General features: G+C 27.6%; 1 protein-coding gene across 1 annotated transcript in view; it reads left to right on the forward strand.

Moving 5' to 3' along the window:
• The first annotated feature begins 500 nt into the window (after positions 1–500).
• Positions 501–23,503, forward strand: part of LOC124498808 (protein Wnt-5b) — a 31,542-nt gene continuing 8,539 nt past the window's right edge. The window contains exons 1-2 of the mRNA XM_075731288.1: positions 501–2,171; positions 16,421–16,817. Of these exons, the coding sequence (XP_075587403.1) occupies positions 16,684–16,817 (134 nt within the window). The 5' untranslated portion in view covers positions 501–2,171; positions 16,421–16,683. The remainder of the gene's footprint in view (positions 2,172–16,420; positions 16,818–23,503) is intronic.

Consider the following 23,503-nt stretch of genomic DNA (forward strand, 5'->3'; position numbering starts at 1 on the left):
GTGTTTTTTCTTTTGATTTCCTGTGATTTTTATATATTTATATTTTGGATGGATCGTTAAAATAACCAGGCCATAGTTTAATAATAATAATAATAAATAAAGGATCCTTTACAGTTTATTTGGTCTTATTTGATGCTGCCGCCGCCACCATCCTTGTTGTTGTTGTTGTGACCACCACCGATGCCGCGATTGCCATAAGCATAAACATATGAAAAAGAAAAAAATTTTTTTTTCTTTTTTTTTTCGTTCATTCAGTTTGCCGCAAAATATTAAAGCCCGATGTATGTATGAATGTTTGTGTGTGTGTGTGTGTGTGTAGTATATGCTCAAATATAATGGTAAACCCAAAGAGCCAATCGAAAACTTAAACCAAAACCGAAAACCAAAAAAAAAAAAAAAATAAAAAAAATAATGCACAATTGGTAAGTAAAAAAAAAACGAGAACTAGAGTTAGGAATACCATATACTATAACCATTTCATTTGGTGTTTGAATCTCAAACTGTGTGCACACACACACACACGCATTCGCATATCAAAGAAATAAACTTATAATAATAATACACAGATCAGGATAAACGAAATTTTGGCGCGCGTTATCTCATAATATTTGATGAATCCCTGTATACAAGAAAAAGAGAAAGAAAATCTTTCGTTTTTTTTTGTTTTATTCACCAACTGAATTCAATTCAAGTCAATTTAATTTATTTATCTATTTAATTCATCTATATATATATATATATCGAAACATTTCTGTTTTCTCTTCTATTGACTATTTTTGTTTCTCTTTCTCTATTTTTTTTACAAAAAAAATTTTTTTTCACTCTCATCACCATCACCATCATCATCATCATCATCAAATTTCGTGAAATGTGAATGTGAGAGAAAAGAATGAATAAAAAAAAAAACTTTGTACTGTGCCGCTCTGTGTTCTCTTTGCTGTTTGTGTGTGTGTGTGTTTTGATTGAATTGATTTCATTTCTGTTCTGTGCATGAATCCAACAAACACGGGCTATACAACCACCAAAAAAAAAACAACAACAACAACAACTAGTTTTTTTTTATTTTATTTTGGACTTTGAAAATAAAAGAGAAGTAATAATAAAAAAAAACTAGAAATCTAAATCTTGACGAAAGACCAAAAACGAAGCGCCAAAAAACAACAACAACAAAAAAAAAGAAAAAGAAAAAGAGAGAAAAAACATTAACATCGTCTCGAAGAATATTTTCATTCGATCAACACAAGACCATCATCATCATCATCATCATCGTATATTCATCATCATCGTATATTCATCATCATCATCTTTATTCGTTTTTTTTTTGTTTTTATTTTTGTTTTTGTCATCAGGTCTGTGTATGACCAAAAATTTAAAGGGAAAAAAAATCATTGAATTCAATTTCAAATAACCAGAGATTGTCGATTTAGAATAATAATAATAAACGATCATTTTTATTTCCAGATATTGATTATTTTTTTCAAATTGAAAAAAAATTTTCAAACTTGTGTCGTTACATTTTTCTCCATCTTTTTTTTCACTTCAACATCATCATCAGAATCATCAGAATCATCATTATAAAAAAAAATTTCAATTCTTTATTTCGAATTCTTTTTTTTTCTGTCGGCATTCTGGATTAAATTTTTGTTTTTTTTTTTTCATCGTCCAGGAATTTCGTTCTAGTGTATTTGTAGTGCAAGTGCGTGTGTGTGTGTGTGTGTGCGTTTTGAAAATTGAAATAAAAAGAAAGAAAAAAAAATTTCATTTTTATATTCAATTCTCGTTCTGGTTCTGATTCTGGTTCTCGATCATTGATCATCAAATGAAAAATTTTTCTGTTCATTTTTTTTTGTTTTGCTCCGTTTTTTTTTAAATCACAAACGGCAACCGTACAAAAAATCTTTTGATGATTTTTTTTTCATCCATTTTTTTCTGATATTCATTCATTATCATTTGTTGTTGGTGTTTTCATCCGGATATCTGTGAAACAGATCAAACAAACAAACAGAATTTCCAATTCATTATCAGTGTATTAAGAAAAAAAACCGTATTGAAAAGTAATTCTGAATCATCATCAACATCATCATCACATCATTATAATATTTTCGATCGTCATCATAAAAAAAAGTTGACAAATTATTCATTGTTTTTTTTCTGGATGAGCGGAATAAATTGTAAGTTTTACCGTTTTTGTTTGTGTCTGTGTTTTTATGGTTATTTCAATTTTTTTTACCACATGTCCTTTATTCAATCAATTTGATTGATTCTTTATCTATAACTTTAAAGTGAATTTTTTTTCTTTTGGTTTTCATTCCATTTGATCTCATCAGTTATTTTTTTTCTCATCATCATCATCATCATCATCATCGTTATTTGTTGTTCTGTCCTGTCATGACGTCGATCAGTCTTCTTCGACATTTTGTCGTTGTTGTTGCTGTCGTAGTCGTTGTTTTTGTTTTTTTTTTTTTTTTTTTTTTGCTAGCTTGCAAGCTTCATTCTCATCGACAGAATTCTCAGAAGACCCAATTAAAGTTGGCCATGTGTTTAGTTCAATTTAGTTTTTTTTTTTGTTTCTCCCTTGTAAATGTTAATGTTGTATACGACGTTCATTTTTACGTTGTTTTCAATTAGTGGAAAAAAAACAAGAAAAAAATCGTATATGACCGTCTATGTCGTTGTACTCATCATTATCATCATTCAGGGAAAAAACGTCGACAGGTCTTTTTTTTTTTGGTATTTTCGTTCTTTCATTAGTGTTTACCTGAGTCAGAATAAATGAGAAAAAAAAAATTTTATTTTTTTTTTGTTTTCAGACTTCATTATCATCGACAATCACCATCATCATCATGATCATCATCCAAATGAACACATTTCATTTATTCTTTCATTGTTGTTGTTGTTGTTGTTGCTGCTGCTGCTGTTGTTGGTCGTCATCAGTGAATTTATAGCCGACGAAAACAACAACAACAACAACAAAACAAGTCCTATTCCAGAATATAGAGTATAGCTGTAATAATAGTGATGATGATGATGATAATACAATGAATGAAAAAAAAAATTAATTACTAGTTTTACTTTACGAATCAATGGAAAATTTTTTTTCGTTTTTTTTCCAATGGGTGGACGGTTCTTGGATCAATTTTCATTGATGGTTTTTTTCCCAGTTCTGTTGTAAATTGATAAAAATATGAAATTCATATAGATATTGATAAAACAATTCAAATCTAATATAATCTGATGTTCCAATCAAAATGCACTTGTAAAGAGAAAGAGAAAAAAAAATGAAGCTAATTAGAGTTCATGTGATCACAATTACATTATCTCGATGAAATCAAAATGCAATGGCCAATGATGGTAGTGGTGGTTGTGGTGGTGATGGTGTTAATATAATTGATGTTGTGTTTGTCTCTTTTAACACTATGGTGTCCGGTTATTCTACCAAAAAAAAAATTGTCGGTAACATTGTTTTCTTCGAATACTCTACGTTCTTTTTTTTAATCATATATCAATGTGATTTGACCGGTATCTAATGCAAGTTTTTTCCGGTTGTTCTGTGGCCAGTAGTCATTGTGTTAAATAGCTGTTTTTCTTTGGTTCAATGATTGAGGTTGTTAAGTAGTTTGTATTTTCTTTTCTTTTTTTTTTGTTTGATCCTAAATTTACTTTTTCATCGTTAAGAGAAAAAAAACGGGATTAGTTCCGATAATGTCCTAAAATGTTTTTCCATGTTTTGTTTGATTGTTGAAGTTATTTTCGAGATTTTGTGATTTTTTTTTCGTTATTGTTGTTTATGTTTTTGTCTCTTTTCATGACAACAACAACAACAATGTTGACGACATGAAACTTTTGTATTGGCACGAATCACAGATATATAAATAAATAAAAAAAAAGAGTATTTTCGAATCGAACAACAATTTTGAATCAAATATGAGATTAGAATTGTGTTGTAGTTGTTGTAGTTGTTGATGATGTTGATGTTGATGACAACCAAACAAATAATCGAACAACCCAAAGAATAAAAGTCAATTTTAGGTTTTTTCTGGTTAATGATAACGATGATGATGATGGCGGCGGCGGTGGTGGTGTTGTTGTTGGTGGTGGTGGTGTTTAAGCCATATAAAATTGATGAAAGATTGGCACATTTGACGACAACAACAACGACCAAAGAGACAATCATTAGGATCAATTGTGTTCAATTGTCGTTGTCGTTGTTGTCAGTGTTGTTGTTGTTGTTGTTGTTGTTGTTGTTGTGTGTGTGTGTGTGTGTGTTTGAAACATGAAAAAAAATTCTCAAATCAAACATTTACAAATTTAGGACGATGATGATCATTAAAGTCAATTGTCATTTTATTATTATAAATACAAATACAATTATTATTAAATTGCCTTTAATATTTGCCGGCCAGCAGTCAATTTTGATGGATAATTTTCATTCAATTCAATGTAGTGAATGACAAAAAAAAATTGTATAAAATTGGAAAAAAATGAACAATTTCAACATTCGATTTGATTTAATTGAATTGAATAGCTCAGCTTTGGTAGATTTGGAAAAAATTAGATCGGTCGATCAAGCAAAAAAAAACACCCATATATAAATCAAAATCAATCAATTCGATCAATTCTTTTGAGGATCACTTTCAAATGATGCATGTGTGTGTGTGCGTATCGGTCTTCGAAGAAGAAAAAACCCCGTGAAGAAAAATTGACATCAAAAGACCGTAACATTTTTTTTGTTGTCAATTTTCACTTTTGCTTTGTCAAAAAAATTTTTTTTTACATTAATGTCATTTCTCATTAACTTTAATTGATCGATTCCTATTTCAATTTTCTTTTTCTCACTTTTTTGATATATAATCACAATTTATTCAGTTTTCCATTTCTCTCTCTCTTTCTCTCTCTATTTTCAAAATGAATCCGTTTCCATTACAATTTGCAATTTTATTTTCTCATTTTTTTTTCACCAAAATTAATGTTCATAATGATAATAATGTAGTTGAATTATATAAATTTTCTGTCTGTCTGTATTTTTTTTTAGTAAAGTTTTTTTTTGCATCCATATCGATTTAAAGCGTATAGCGTTGGATGTTTGTGACGACCAATTCTTTATGGATCATGAATATATATATTTACTTTACTTTTCAAACATCATACCAAAAAGCATCAACATTAATGATTCATTATTGTTTTTCTGGTGAAAAATAAATAAATGACAATTTTCTCTACCGTTGGCAAAAATGTTGGCGTGTTTCATCATCATTTTATTTGTGTTGATGTTTATGTTTACACCTAATTTTTGCAGTTGTTGTTGATGATGATGATGATGATGATAATAATAATGTTAAAATGACGTGTATCACAGAATTCTGTTTTTTTTTGTTTGTTTTTTTGATTCTTTTACATCCGTTTGTCCGTAAAGTATTCATTATTCATTAAAGTATTTATTTATTCATTCAGTTGTTTGTGTATGTTTGCATTGAAAATGAATGTTTCAGACATTTTTGGTTGAAAATTCTGATGATGATGAATATATAACCATACACATACACACACACAAATTGTTTTCATATTTTTTCACATATGACAAATAAAAAATATAGAAGACTAGAACACTTTCAAGTGGAAACAAAACAAATAGAGAGAGAGAGAGAGAAAAAAAATGGTGGAATTTTTGTTCCACTTTCTTGCAATACATGATCAACAAATAGAACGAATATAGAATACAATTGTATTTGAATGAATTTTAATGTATAGATTCAATTATTGAATATCTAACTACTACTAACGGACATTTATATATATATATTCTGTAAATTAATTGTGAACAAAAAAAAGAAAAAAATAAAAACAAACAAACAAACACGAATCATCATCATCATCATCATCATTATATTCAATTCGACAAAAAAAACAAGTAACTAACTAAATGTAAAAAGGTTAGAAACTTTTGTATATTTCTCTACATTTACATTTTCAATTCATGAATTTATAATAACAAATAATAAAAGTTCAAGTGTATAAGTCAACAACAACAACAACAACAACGGCAACAACGGCAACAACGGCAACTGGAAACTTTTTTTTTTGTATGATATTAAAAGAAAAAACTTTTCCACTCTTTTTCATTGCTGGATTTTAATTAAAAAAATACATATATAGATGAATTTTGCATTTTTTTCTCAACAAATAAACTTTTTTTGCGTAATAATGATAATTTGATTCACAATTTATTCTCGTTACGCTGGTCCAGTTGAACATTTTTTTTCCAATGATTATCATTCATTCAAAATGTTGTTCAAAATTTGAATTTCACCAGAATTCATTCATTCATTCATTCATCATGATCATCATTTTTTTTCTTCTTTGAATTGTCCTCACATTTATTGGGTTCAAGTATTTTTTTTTTTTTGCTGTTGTTGTTGAATGAATACATCGACAACAAAAAAAATAGTTACGCATCATTTATTTTTATTTTCATTTTTTTTCACTCCCAAAAATCACACATTTCAAACACACATTTATTTATATTTATGAATGCTTGATTTGTTTCTGTAGTTTGGTTGTATCGATTGAATATTTATCATTTGTTTTGTTTTGTTTTGTTTGTTTGTTTTTTTTCTGGGTATACGAAATGAATAAATTTCCAATAAATACATGGTTTGATGGTCTTTTCTTGGTTTTCATAACTATTCTCTCTTTTTGGTCAGAAGAATTATGAGACAATTCTTCAGATGGATTTTTTTTTGTGTTCTGCCACATTAAACGCCCACAATTAAAGTGATAAACTTTTCTCTACTTTCTCTCTCTCTCTCTCTCTTCTTCTCTTTTCATATTTCTAATTCCCGTTTACATGTATGGTGTGTGTTTGTGCATATGTTTGCGCTTTTAATTAATTAAAGCGATCAACTATAGAGGCTATAGAATCTGGAAAAAAAAATTCCACAAATGAAACATTTGAATTAATGACAGAATCGAATAATAGATTATAGCTTGACATAGAATGTATTCATAGTGTGTTAAAAATTTTTTTTTGTTTTGTTTCTTATCACCATCATTGTTTGATGAACGATGGTGAACAATCTATTCTGGGATTCTGGAACAAACAAGCAAGCAAGCAACCATTCATTCATTCATTCATTTGTCGTTTTTTTATGGACTGTTTTTTGGATTTTTTTTCAGATTCTTTTTTTTGTTGTTGTTGTTGTTGTTGTTGGTATTAATGTTGTTCATAAGTCATTCAGTACTCAGCACTATGTTTTTTAACGCTGTATCTCAAATGTCACTGGTTAGCTTGTACAAAAGCATGATATGTGTGTGTGTTGAATGAAATTTCTGAATATCAGCGATGTTGAAATCATTGAATTCCAGTGAGGTTTTTTTTCGCCTGTATTGTGAAACAAACAATGAATGTGAATACCGAACAGGAAAAAAAACGAAAGAAATTTCATTTCAGCAATGTTCTGATTGTCAATATTGTTGTCGGATGTTTAGTAGTCTCTTTGTGTGTGTGTGTGTCTTTGGTGGTTAGTTTTATCTTCTCTAATATTATTATTGTTGAATATATTCTTTTCCCGTTTCATTTATTCATTCATCCTGAAAAATTCCATTCTGTATCGTTTGATGTATTTGTGTGTTTGGACACAATCGTTTTTATTCTATTTTTTTTGCTCTGTAATATTGTATGAATTTCATTTTGTTTTTTTTTTGGTGGGGAGGGAGGAGGCTACAGAAATGGGACAATAGGAGGTTCAATTCAATTGAATTTTATTTCATTCATAATCTATTTGGTTATATAACTCATCATCATCATTGAACATGAATTGTTCCAATAAAAAAAACGTAAAAAAATAGTGAATACACATACAAACAATGATTCTGATGTTATTTTTGATCAATCAAAAGTAAGAAAAAAACCAAACCAAACCAAACCAAAAAAAAAAAAAAGAAAAAGAAAATGCAAGTTTGTACATGTTCATTCATACCATTGATATGATTTACGTTCGTATTTTTTTTTTTTTTACCAAGTTCTTGAGATTCATTGCAGTAGATAACTGTATAACAAAGAGTAATAGAGATAGTGATAAAAGAAAGAGAGAGAGAGAGAATAAAATGATAATCTTATCTCACACACACACATATATATAGAAATAATACAAACGAAAATGAAATGAAATTTATGCCAAAAAAAAATAAATTCCTTACTTCTTTTGTATTTAATTCATATCTTTCAGCTGAAAAAAAATGATCTATGATAATAACGATGATGATGATGATGGAGATTGCTATGTCAGAAAATGTGGAAAATGAAACGGGCAACAAAATTTCTGATTAGTCAATAAGATATCGAGCATATTCTTCATTGTTTGTCGTTGTCGTTGTAAGAGTGAGGAAAAGAAAAAATTCAAATTTTTTTTTTGTCCAAAGATAATCGCATTTTTTGTTTTGTTGGCAAATGTTGATTTATTTCGGTTTCACTTACCATCATCATAATGTTTTTGATAATTGTTATGATCATAATCATTATATATGTATATATCCAGTGACCAGAATTTCTATCTGAAAATTTCAAAAAAAAAATTTTTTTTAATTGAATAGAATAACATAATACATGTAACAAAATACATCATCATCTAATCAAGATTATCTTGTATGAAAAATGATCTGAAAATGTCTGTTTTTTTTCTTCAATTTCTAATTTCACTTTTTGTTGATGTTTTTTTTTTTTTTTCGTTTGTTTCTTGATGATTCGAATAAATGATTACAGCTACTACTACTTAGGGCATCATCGTTTCCGTTATTTTATTTTTCACCCGTTGATTTTTTTTTCATTTTACTGCGAAAAAATATCCATTTTTTAACTCGTAAAAAAAACTTTTTGCTCCAAGATAGGTTGTGTGTGTGTGTGTGTGTGTGTGTTTCATCCGTTGATCTGATTTAAAAGTTACTTTCGTGCTTTATTGGCATAAGGAAATGATGATGATGATGTGTTTCTCATTTCCTTCGTTTTTTTTTAATTTTTTATTTTATTTTATTCTACAAGCGGATTTCATTTTTTTTGTAGATCGTCGTCGTCGTCGTCAGTTGTCCGTTTGTTTGTTTTTGTTTTCATTTTGAAAAAAAAACTTTTTTTTTCGTTTCGCTTCTAACTTCGTGATTGTAAAGTTTTTTTTTTTGCTTCTTCTTCTTCCAACCATTCTAGTCACATGATTGACAATTGATTGTTTATGGTGGTTTTTTTTCTACTGTTGATAATAATGAAAATATATATATTTCGGAAATACGAAACCCTAAAACGGATATCGAATCCCGGAGAGAGAGAGTGAAAAGAGTGAAAAAAAAATCATATCTCATATTCTATTATATAAGAATTTCATTTCCGTTTTCTATTTAAATTCAATAAAACAATTTTATTATGATCTTTTGGAACAAACTTGTGAAACAGACCAAAAAAAAAAACTGAAAATGAAAATTTTCGATAATTCATCAACACAGGAAATTTGAATGTGAAATGATAATAAAACTAAAAGAAAAAAAACATGAAAATTGTTTTCGGTTTTGTTTTTTATTTCAACAACGAAATAAAAAACAAAAATCTACAGAACAAACACATAAAAAAAGTGAAGAAACAGGAAAACAAAGCAAAACAAAACGAAAACAAAACGAAAAAAAACTTTAAAATGGCTGACCGATCATCGTTGATGTTGATTTCACAATAAAAACAAAAACAAAACAAAAAAAAATGATTCAATCGAGTTTTTCTTCCAGAAAAAAATAACTGATGATAATAATAATAATTTTCGACATGGACCGATTGTTTTTCGGTTATGTAATTTTCGATTTGTTGTTGCTGCTGTTGGTGATGCTGCTGTTCCAATGATTTGACCGATTTACAATATGAATGAGACGTAAACAAACATTACATATGAATCAAAGTTGATGATGATGATGATGACGACAAATAATCTACTTAAATGGTTTTTTTTTCTTTTTTAGTTTTTTTTGCTGCTATTTCCAATTTTGATTTGAAAACTTAATTCATAAACAGCATATTTCGGCTTGATGAAGAAAAAAAAATACAGTACACATTCGTTCATATTCGTTGCGCAATCATTATCATCAAATATTGAATCAGATTCATAGAAGAAAACAAAAAATCTAATCCACATTACATTTGGATCTACTTATCATTTGTGTTTTATCATCAATTTCTCTACTGAATTTAATTCTTTTTTGTTCCAAATAATTTTATTCTCGATAATTTATAATCCTTGTATTTTTTTTTTGTTGTTGTTGTTAGAATCCGATCACATTATGTGATCATCATGTTGAGAAAATTCTTGTTTCATCAATTGATTTTTTGTTGTTGTTGTTGTTTTTGTTGTTGATATTCACAGGTTTTTTTTCGATGATGATGATATATATTTGGTTTATGTTGTTGTTGTTGTTGTTGTCATCCACATATGTCATCATCGTATGTTTCTTTGAATATAATTGTGTAAAAGTAATTTTTTGTTTTGTCTTTTACTTTTTTTTCTGTTGTTGTTGTTGTTGTTGTCGTTTGTTGTTGTTGTTACTGTATACTGAATGTCGATTCATACATTCATTTATTCAATTCAATGACAGCATTGTTGTTTTTGTTTTCGTATGACAAAAATTATAATAATAATAAAACACATTAAAGCAGGAGATAGATAGATAGATAGGGACCAACATATTGACAGTTTTTCATTTTTTCCATTTTCCCAAATTTGATTCGTTTGTTTCGTTTATATATATGATAATTGTATTTGTATTTTTGCGATGTTTTGTTTTGTTTTGTTTTGTTTTCTGAATCTCAATATTTCATCATTCGTTCGGATAAGATGTGTATGTGTGTGTGTTCTTAGTAGTATGAAAGTTAAAATTTATCCGTGCTCGAATCCATAATACACACACAAATACAATGTCATTTTGTTACATTTTCCATTCCCGTTTCGGTTTTTTTTTTGCAACAAAACAAAAGCATTTTTTTCCGTTTTCCCTTCCATATTTTTTTTCTCTTTTATTTTCGGTTAATCATTGATCAAAAAGAAAAAAGAAATGCGAAAAAGAAAAGAAAAATCTCAGTACGGATATTGGGTTCATGCATTTGTTTCATATTCTTCATTTTCGTGGTCCAAATGTTTCGTTCTTTTTTTTCCTGCTTTTTTATTTGGTACGACAAACTTTTTGTTTTGAAATGAAGACAGAAAAAAAATGAAAAGATAGATTGCTTTTTACTTCAGGATTGTATGGAGGGTAAGAGAACAAAAATAAAAAAAAAAAAGAAAAAGGAAAAGGGCATCCAAGATATTATTGTTAATATTTGACTTATGGTTCATTTGGTTGCACAGAGGTTGTTCATACATAGTTGGCATTTGTATTCGTCATTTTTTTTTCGCTTCTGGGTAATTTTACTATCCACAATTTTTTCATCATTTCTTTCTCTCTTTTGTTTCGATCTCAATTTAACGATACTTTTGATTGGTATAGATCCAATACTAATAATATTGTTGATGAATGAGAAATAAAGTAGAAGCAGAAGAAGAAGAAAAAAAAGGGGAAACAAAATAATGACAAAAAAGACGATGACATAATCTTTCATTCATCTGATGATTTGTATGTACCCCCCCTCCGCCTCACTCGCTCTGTATATATTATTAGTTTCAATTCTCAATCATATTATTTCAATTTACTGTTTTGATTTTTTTTTTGGCGAAAAAGAAAAAACATTTGGCAAAGTTTTTCTCCCTGTTGATGGATAACATACTTTTCTTTTTTTTTTCTTTCTCTTTTCTCCCTCTATCCCACTTTCTGGATACAAAAAGTGATCTGATGTCTATGACATTGATACATTATTGGTTCATTTTTTCCATTCTTCATTATTCTTATTGTTGTTACTTATTTGATCGTTGATTATGTTGAGCTTTCCACACAATTCCGTAAAAAAGATTTTCCATTCATGTTATCATCATTTTTATTATATTGTTCATGTTGTATTTTTATTTTTCATAAAATACTACCACCATTTGAATGTTTAGTGAATGAAATCAGAACTATTTCCATATATTTTTGATGATGAAAACAAAAATCGATAGACAGAATCGATATGTCCATTTTGTTATATGCAACGAGATTCTTTGATCTGAATCCGGCAAAAATATCCAAACAACAAAAAAAAGGACGTCTTTCGTTCACTCGCTATCCATATAATGATCAACAACAGTGACAAAAAAAAAGATGAATTACCGTAATATCAAAGAAATGGACCAACAGAAAAAAAATGAACAATGAAATAAAAGCATAGCAAATTTCCTTTCCCAAAAAAAAATAGACGATATCTTGATTCGGATTCTTGATATGGTTTTTTTTCTCTGCATCCTGATGATATTATTGTAAAATAAATATCACTTAGAATTTATTTGATTTTTAAATTCAGTTTTCAAACCATTTTAAACAGTAATTTGATTTCTGCGAAAAACAACAACACTAACCGTATTGAATTATAAATGAAAAAATAGTCGATAGAAAATAAACTGAAAGCCATTTGTTACTGGCAGCTTCAATATATATATGTTATTTATTTAGATTTGTTTTCTTTTTTTTGCTGCCTGAAATCTTTTCCATTCAATTTTGTGATCATCACAAAAAAAAATTATCGCCATACGATGGACGATGTCAATTTGTTTTATAGATAGGAAAAAAAAGCAAAAAGAAAAATTGACTTGAAAATTCAATTAGAGATAATCATCATCATCATTTTTATCACGGCAAAACATTATTATTACTTTTTTTTTTTTGGTTGTCTCTAGATAAAATTGATTTCTTTTTTTATCCATTCAAAATAAATGGATACAAAATGAACAATCTTATAAGAGAGATGAAATAAAATAAAATGATGATTGAGATTAAAAGATTTAAATCCAAATTATAAAAAAAAACAAAATTTCTCTTTATTTTTCCACTTGTGTGTCGGTATGCCAAAAATCCAATTGAATCCGAAAAAAAGCCAATCTATTTCAATCCAAATTCGATAAATAACAACAATCCGTTTGCAATATTTCATCTCACTTTCGCATGATTTTTTTCCACATTGATATTTATCAATGATAAAAAAAAAATTTGAAATGGACCACTCGAATCATTATCATTATCGCCATCATTTTATTTTTTTGTTGATTCAATTTGAAAAAACAAAGCGGAGAAAACAAAAAATAATAATAATAATAATCAATTTGAAAACGCACGATTGACTTGAGTTGGAAAACAAAAATTGAATTTAGAAATATAAATGAACCAAATTAAATATCGATGATGATGATGATGATGATGTCGCTTGTTTGTTCGTGGATTTGATCATGTGCCATTTTGTGCCATTTTGGTGTTAATCTTGATCAAACAACAACAACATCATGATGATGATGATGGTATGTGTGTGTGTGTGTGTCGAGAGGGAAAAAAAATTATTCATTGATTATTGAATAAACCGATGATCATCGACCGATTGACCCTAAACGGAAATGAATGATTTATCATTTCAAAATTATAATTATGATTAATAATTTTCTAAATGATAATTATTGAAAGCAAAAAAAAAAATACCATCTGTCATGATTATGTTATGATGTTTGCGTTTCAGTTTTTTTTCTCTTGTTTATGAATGATAAAAATTTTTTGTTTTTTGTTTTTTGCATGCATTACACAATGTCATTTATCGATTGAAAAAAAAATATGATCCGATAATGACCTGTGAATATATATTCACTATTATTTGAAAAGAGAAAAATACAAGTCAAGTACAAGTCGTTGTCTTTCATTTCATTCAAAAAAAAAATAAAAATTCATTTACCAATCAACGTTTATCCTGGTTTTTATTTGTTGCGGTCGAATCACATTGAATTGACCTTATATCGTCGACCTGTGGAAAAAAAACCGATCAAAAGAAACAATTTGCCTTATCCGTTACATTATCACTATAACTAACTAGTGACTAGTGTCTGCCCATACTTATACTACAACCTACTCTTTCAGTCTCTTTTTTTTCTCTTTTCAATTTTTTTTTTTTTGATTTTGATTTTGATTTTCGTGTCCAATGTTCCACTAGTATTTGTATATGACATTTACTATTGTTCAATGTCAATCTCTCAATGTATTCCCACTCTCTCATTGACTTATGAATGACAATACCGTAAATCCGTTTTCTGCCCCCTTAGGCTCAAATGTTGTTGTATTCCAATTTTTTACTTCTTCTTCAATCTTCAATTTGCTTTTCCTTTAAATTTACCGCTACACATATACTCACAACCGATAATGGATTTTTAGTTCAATTCATTTATCGTCAGGATATTCTCGGGCTTTTATTATTGTTATTATTATTTGTTCAAATATTGAATCCTATTGTTTGTCTTTCAACACATTTCAATAACAACAACAACAAAAACTAACAACTAACAACGACAGCATTTTTTTAAGAACAAATATGTTTTGAATTTTTAAATGGGTGTTGAAATATATTTTTTTTCGGGTGTTTTTATGAATTTTTTTTTCACACAGTGTTGATCCATTTCTATTCTCTCTCTCTCTCTCACTCATTCTTCTCTTTTGTTAGACAAAAGAACATGCGGTATAGCTACATATTTAAAGCACACACACATACATTGAATTTTAAACGTTAAACACAATAATATATATAAGGCTTGAGAAAATAGAGTGAGATGTCATCATCATTGTCATCATGAATGTCTTGAGGCTATCTATACAATCATCTACCATTTTATATATACCACACATATATAACGTGTTATAGAAAGTTTTTTTTTTGTTCTCGTTATATTTTTCATGGCATTTTTTTTCTTTTTCTTTGTTTTGTTATACTGTGTCAGAAGGATGAAGAGGATAAAGTAGAAAAAAAAATAAAATAGAAAACACACAATCGGTAACAAATAATAATAATAATAATCTTGTGTGACAAACTTTTTTTTTTCTTCTATTTTTTTTTCATAATGATTGTTATATTCACAAATTGAAAGGCCAAAGTTACCGTATCTACACACCATCATCATCATCATCATCATCATATAGAATTATAATAGCATGAATGGATATAAATGGAACGAGTGAAATTTTTTTTTTTTATTTTTTCACAAGAAACATAAAATTAAAAAAAAATCGATGAAAAAAAAAGTTGTCAAGTTTTTTTTTCGTTTTTTGTTCAAGTTGTCATTGTTGTTGGTTGGTTGGTTGTTTGGTTGGTTGTTTGGTCGTTCGTGGTATCCACATAATAATAATAATGATGATGATGATAATGATAATGATGATGGTAGTATGACAATTTATAGATTTGACATTATTTGCATGTTGTAAGTGGTTGACCTAAATTTTTAAATTTTAAATTTCAACAATTCATTAAAAATCAAATTTTTTGAATCAAAATCAATATATAATGCTAAAACGATGATTAGTTTTTTTTGTTTATTTCATTGTATTCTTTTTTTCATTTTCATCATGATCGATCAATTTAAAAATCTAAACACAATTAATATCAAAGTTCACAATGTAAATAGCTATTTATTTTTCTATTCAATTTTCATCATCTAATGAACAAATATATATATATCATCATTATTATTATTATAATGAATTGAGAATCCTGAATTAATCAGATTGATTAATGAATTGCAATTAGTTTCTCATCATTAGCCATTTAGAATTATCATCAGGAAACATTAGTCAATGATCATCATAACCAAGTTACAAACATTTTTTTTTTGCTCTGATATTTCAATTCAAACAAACAAACAAAAAAAAAATGATGCTTGAAATTCAATCATTTTTCTCTAGTCAGCTGAAACATCTTTCCCTCATGACGATAAAATAATGATACGGTGTGTCTGTATGTGTGTGTTTGTGTGTGCGAATTTTTCAAATAATCTTGTGATTAATTATCTATTGAATTGAATGACCTAGTGAATCATCATGTTGTCGGTGAAGAAACAAAAAAAAACGGAAATCAAAAAAAAAAAAAAACTAACGAGCCAGTTCTTGAGAACTGAAAGAAAAAACTAGAATAGAATCCTACAACAAATACATTTTACACACACTCACTTTTTTGTTGCACTTGTTCATTTCATGTTTGATTGATTGTTTACGATATCAATGAATGAATCCTTACATACAAACACACAGACAGAGACGATTCTTATATGAATGTAGGACATAGTGCAGTAGTAGTAGTAGTAATGGTAGTAATAGGGATTGAATCTGTCAGATTTGAAATCTTAATCATCAATTGATTGATATTTTATGACTTTTTTTTCAGTGGATATCACTGTATCGCGCTACAATCTTTACAATTTTATCCAAATAAAGTTCAAATTTAACTAAATTTTCATTGTTTTTATTTATATAGGTAGCGGTGAATATAAACATTGTTTTTGACATTTGACCATCAACATCAACATCATCTTGGTTGCAAAAGATATGTCGTGATTAACTTAGCCTATACTCATCATCACCAATCATCATCGAAAACGATTGCCATTATATAGAATCATTTAATTTTTTTAGATTTTCTGTTCTTTATGTGACGCCCAACGTGGCGAACATTATCATTTATTGTTTTCAAATAAAATTTGATCATCATCATCATCATTCGAATTCATCATAATCATCATGTATTTATTAATCATAACAACATTATCATCATCATCATCATCAACATTATCATTATTAATATGGATATTGAGTCAAATTTTATTTGGCCAATTACAAATGCATCAAGTACATGCCACTGGTGGTACCTGGATGTAAGTCTGTTTTTTTTTTGGTTTGTGTTTACATATTTTTTCATATCATAGAATTGAAGATAACACAACACCGATATATGAATGTAATAAATAAATATAAATTAAAATTCTAGAATCAGAAATCAGATCAAATTAGGAAAAAAAATGAAAGAAAAACAACGTTTTCACCACATAGTAATGATGATGATGATTTCAAATGAATGTGCCTTGTATGTTCGACATATTGATTGGATGTATAATAATGATAATAATATCGTGATGACCTCGAGGCCAAATATAAATATATATATTCATGACCTTTTGCTTCTTCTTATTCTTTGGTCATCATAATGATAATCATGTTTAAGAAAGAAATGTTTTTGAAAACGAAAAAAAAGCCGAAAAAAAATTTTCGGACCGTGATAACAAAATAAAAAAAAATGAAATAAAACAAAATTAGAAAATTTTTTTCATCAAAAAAAAAAATAAATAAATAAAAATCAACCAAAAACAATCAATTTCTGTTGATGCAATAATAATGCAATCCAATTGAATTGGTTTTTTCCTACCTGCTCAAATTATTTTGACAATAATAATTATGATTATAGTTTGTAGACTATAAAAATTGCCTGCATTATTGATGACCGTGATCAATTGAAAAAAAATTTCACCCAAATCACATTCTAGTATCATTATCATCATCATCATCATCATCATGTAATGATTCATGAATCTAAGACAACCAAAGATTAATACAGATGTTGATTATATACGTAATCATGATGATCAACAAGGAGAAAAACAAAACAAAAAATTCAAAGCCACGAAGAATCATTTTCAATTGATCATTATGATAATAATTACGATTTATTCCAAGGTAGTAGCTAGTAGCTACCGAAAAAAAAACCATCCTTGATTCAATAAAGCCAATGGTCAATGACCAAATGTATATATAGAATAGAATTAATTATAATCAAAATCATTATTGAAAAAGTGTTTGTGCAATAATATAAAACAAAGATTTTCTACCAAAAAAAAAAAAAAAAAAAATCAATTTCTCATCATTATATTCTACAAATGAATAGAATAATGATCAATGATCGATTTCATTGATTCCAATTTTTTTCTGACTAAATGTCTATTTTTTTTCTCTCTCATTTATTTCATTCATCATTGCATTCATATGCAATAATGAAATATCATCATGTAGAAATTATAATAACCAAAAATACCGGTTCTGCTTGTTTTGATGATACCGTACTAATGATATGAGATATGAATTTGTCATTTATTCACATATATAAATGTAACTCATTAAATCAGTGAATGAATAAATGATGAATGTTTTTTTTTGTGTGTGTTTCTGCATACAATTTGAATATGAAAATTTTTCCCCTTGTTTTTTTTGTTGAACACAACATTTGTGAACAATGTTGAAAAACAAAATTTTTTTTTGTTTTGTTTTTCATTAAATTTTTGAACATGAATCTAAAAAAAAGAAACTAATGGAAAATTATTGCGATTTATCAAAATGATCCATAGTGATTAATGCGTGTGTGTGTGTTCAATTCAGTTCCAAATAGAAAATGGCCAAAATTCTCAAATCTTGGCTTAATGCGTGGTTTTTTTTCTACAGTTTCTGAAATGAAATTTTCATTTTTTTTTCTATTCACTAGGATTTATTAATACTGAAAAGAAACCAGAGAAAAAAAATAAATGAAAATTGAAGATTTTCCATTTTGCATTTAAAGGCTTTTCTTTTTTTCTTTTTTTTTTTTTGTTGTACCAGAATCTCATTCTAAACATTTAAATAAAATTTATAGAAGGGAAAAAAAATTCTTTCGAATGACTGAATTCATGTGTGTGTGTGTGTGTGTTTGTCTAGGTTTTTTTCTCTGTCTCACTTCTTCTTCTCTTTCCAGTAGATACCATTCTTTTTTTTTTTTTTTTTTTTTGGTTCCCATGAGTATCAAAATCAAATCATAAGGTGTAGCAATTTGTTTTGTAATTTTTTTTTCATATTCATTTTTTTCAACAATTTTGTCAATATTAAGTTGATTATAGTAAATGAATATTTCAAAAAAAAAAAAAAAATAAATAACCGGAACCAATTTGTTAACGGCCAATTTGTTTGTGTGGTCATTTGGAGAAGAAGAAAAAGACGAAGAAAAATTGTTTTCAATGTTTGTTCCAGTTTTTTTCTCAGTCTAGGATTGTTCATTCTTATTTGCAATCATATGGCTGAAAAATTAGATCATCATCATCATCATCAGGATCAGATGATGCTATCTATGTAATGTATTTTTTATATTTACTTAAAAAAAAAAGATTCGAGAAAGAAAAAAAATTTGATACACAACATCAAGACAAGGTAATTAAAAAAAAAAAAACGGTAAAGAGAAAAAAAACTCGGTTTAATCATTGCAAGAAAAGAAAAACTAAATAAATAAGAAATCGTTCAATTAGATGATTCGATCATTATCATCATCATCATCATTAGCATGGTATTTGGCGAAAAATAGTTCTGTACAAAAGAATGCTGATGCAAACAGCAAAAATGGTCATACATATCATTCTTTTCATTACATCTATCCAATGTTGTTGTTGTTGTTGTTGTTTTTTTTCCTGTCGTTGTTCACCGGCTGTATGTGTGTGTGTGTGTGTGTGTGTAAAACATAAATCATAATTTTTTTTCTTCAATTCGATTACAACAACAACAACAAAAAAAAAACGGTAGACAACGAGAAATCAGAAATATAGCAACACATTTAGTTTTGTGTGTGTGTGTTTGGTGATTTGAATTTTGTTTCCGAATATCCTAATTTTACCATGTTGTTGTTGTTGTTGTTGTTGTTGTTTCTTTTTTATCTTGAAATTTTTTTTTCGTTTATTTTCGTCATTATGATGATGATGATGATGATAATGTATCGGAAAAGTTTTTTTTTCTTTTTTGGTTCGTAGCTAGGCTACTACTACTACTACTACTACCATTACTAGTGGAATGTGTCATATTTGTAAATGGAAAAAATTTGTCACCTTAAATTTTTGTCAATCTCAATGTGTGTGTGTTTCCGTATGCATAATATTTGCATTTTCCTGTGTGATATATTCGAACATTATTATTATCAAAAAAAAAAAAAAAAAATTCGAAAATTCGAAAATCAAAAAGAGATGCAAAATGAAATTTTTTTTTTTTACTTTTCGCAATTTGACACCAACGAAAAAATTGGAAGGAAGGAAAAGAAGAAAGGGAAGGATGTCATCAAAAAATGATGATAACATTTGTATGTGTGTGTGTGTGTGTGTATGTGTGTTACACCTTACTGTGACCCTTCATAACCTGAATTTGTGGACAAATCATCATCATCATCATCAATAATAAATGCTTATGATGATTATCAATTTCGGTAAATGATGATGATAATGATGATGATTTTTTTCTTTGAAAAAAATATATTATTTATATATAACCATCACCATTTGGCGGTAAATTTTGCATCAATATTTGTGTTATACAATATTAAACGAACCGCAATAATGTTCATATATATATGTATATTGTGTTTAAAGTCTTTTGTGAAAGGCGATTTTGATTTTTTTTTATTCTCCATTCGACATTCAAAGTAAACAATGCATACACACACACACAAACGCACAAACACATCCTTCATAAAGAAGTAAACATTGACAAAGAAGAAAAAAAGTAAACAAAACATTATGATGACAGGAAAAAAAATGGTCCATAAGAGTTTTTTTTTATTGAAGTTTCAAATTGGTCACTGAGTTGTGGAAGAGAGAATAAAATGCTGCTGCTGCTGCTTATGCTGTCACCACAAATGTATTCAACAACAAAAAAATTGACAAATTTAAAGTATGTGTTTCGAATCAATTCCATTCATCTAATCTAAATATGTCTGATGGTGGTGAAAAAAAGTTTTTTCCACCAAGAAAAAAAATTATTTCATGGATAGCGATAATTAGTCTCAATAATTTGTACAGATTGAATTAATTGAATTTCTATTTATTTATTTATTTATTTTTTTTCAATATTGAAATTAGTCGGATCTAATACTTTTATCTTATGAATTTCTTTCCTAATTCAGCTGGTATATTCGTAATAATAATAATCGTATATAAGGTGCTAAAGCGTTAAAATATAAAAAAAATGATGTAGGAAAAAAAAGAAAAATTACGATAAAACAACATTTCAACCATAAATTAATTCATTCATTCACCGATTGAAGATTCATCGGTCAATCTTTTTTTCACGCTAAACTTGTTTTTTTTTTTTTGGTTGATCAAATCTTTATTTTTCACCTCACCATTCTATTGGATACTATGAAATTTTTTTTTCTTTGCATATTCATTCATTTTATCGTCAACTATCGTGTTGACATCTTATCCAACTATCTACCCATCTACCCATCCTATCCAAACTACAAAAATGCTAATAATAAATGCATTGAAAATGTGTTGTCGGTATATTTACAGACAGATTTAGAAAAATGCATTGAAATTTCATTATGAACATGAAAAAAAAATCCATGCTACCATCTATCTATTTTTTTGTTTCAAAACAAACAAAATTTAAAACAAAAAATCCATATATGCGCATGTAATGTATTTTGAACATAATGGACATTACTGAAATTTTGTTGGTTACAAAAACAAAAACAAAAAATAAGAATTTCTGTCCAATTAATGATGATGATGGTGCTATCTGATTGAGAGAGAGAGAGAGAGAGAGAAAAAGGAAGAAACTTGATTTCAAAAATTGACTAAAAATATCACCAAAAAAAAAAAAAACAAAAATAAAATAAACAAAAATTGTCATCATCAAAAGTGTTTACCACTGCGCTGATAAACGACGACGACGACGACGACGACGACGACGACTATGACTATTTGGTCTTTAATAAAAGTTTTTTATTTCAAAAATTTGTCTTTTTACACTGAAAAAAAAGTATCAGCATTTTTTTTTCGTTAATTTGAATTGCCGTTATCTTTTTTTTGGCTGAATTTCTTTCTTTCTTTCATTTTTTTTCTTACCTTCTATGAAATAGGCACTAGAAAGAATAAAACTTGTCTTTTTTTTCTGGGAGAAAAAATTAAAAAGTTTTCTAGTTTCTCTTCTCTTTTCATAACATTGGTTATTTAGTTCAAAGTTTGGATGTTTTCTCTCTCTCTCTCTCTTTTTGTCATCAGCCTATCACATCGAATTTTGAGAAAAAAAAAATACCGCACCAAGCACCGGTAAGGAAACCAATTTTTTTTTTGGTATATTGAAGATGTAAATCTTTTTTTCTTCTTTTTCGCCAATCATATAACCATAATGAACATGGATCGTTTTCATTAGAATTTAACAAGATCAATGAACTATTCAACACGATAACGGACGCACACACACATCTGTTGTATTCGTATATCAAACTTGATGATGGTGATGAATGATAGTGATGACAAATTCTTATATGTATAAGAATAATAACAAGAAAAGAAAAAGAAAAATTTGTTCCAAGAAAATTAAAGCTACACGGCTAACATGGCTTTTGCATGTCATGTCAAATATTCATTCATTCATTCATTTTTTTTTTTTTGATTTAATCTTGTTTTGTCACCTATATAGGGATAATTTTAATTTTCCCTTTCAGTTTTGGCTCTCTTTTCAAGAAAAATTCAATTTAAATCATCATAATCTTATCTATAAATCAACATCGTTTGTACAATTATAATAATGATGATGATGATGATTAGATTAAAATTAAAAATCAATTATTATTATTATTATTATTGTGACCGATGCTTTTATCGGTCAACATTTGGTAAACATCTAATAGAATTTCTAATGTGAAAATGGAAAACAATATTAAAAAAAAAAAATCAATTTTCATACACACACACACACAATACCATTGGATAAATTCAATGGCAATTATGGTGATGATGATGATGATGATTCACGATTAAAAGCTTCATCATTATTTGTTTATACAGGCCATGTTTTTCTTTGTATCTGTAATGTTGATCAATCAATATATAAAGAATGGATGAACATTCTTTTTTTTTTTGATAAATTACATGATTATATTATATTACAGACTGTTTTTTTTTCTATGTGCATACATGTGCATGTGTATTGTGTCTGTCGGGAAAATAATTGCGAAACAACAACAGCAAAAAAATTTTTTTTTCGGTCATCATCATTTATGGATGAAGAAAACATATTTTTCTTCTCCAATATATATATATTCGATTATTATTATCATCATTATTATTCAAGTCCAAAAAAAAAATAAAAAAATAAAAAAAAATTTCAGTACAATCAGTCAGTCAGCTCTTATAAAATCAATGGATATCGGGTCAAAGTCAATCAAATCGATCGACCAGAAAAGAAAAATAAATGCCAAACAACAAAATGATAACAATCAAAAAAATAAAAAACCATTGACGATTACGACGACGAAAGGCTTAACAACTTTATATCGCCAAATTGAAGGTTAATATTCAGGTGAACAACAACAACAATCAGGTATTATTTTTTTTTGCCAGGTAACAATAAAATAGTGGGCAAAAAAAACAAGGTTAAAATTTAACCGATTTTCAATGGATTTTGTACATACATGAATTTTCTCTTTTTTTTTTACTCTCTTTTCATGAACATTTATCAGATATGATGATTGTCTCAAAAAAAAAAAAATATTCAAGCG

The sequence above is a fragment of the Dermatophagoides farinae genome, chromosome 5 (assembly GCF_024713945.1).
Source record: "Dermatophagoides farinae isolate YC_2012a chromosome 5, ASM2471394v1, whole genome shotgun sequence".
NCBI lineage: Eukaryota > Metazoa > Arthropoda > Arachnida > Sarcoptiformes > Pyroglyphidae > Dermatophagoides > Dermatophagoides farinae.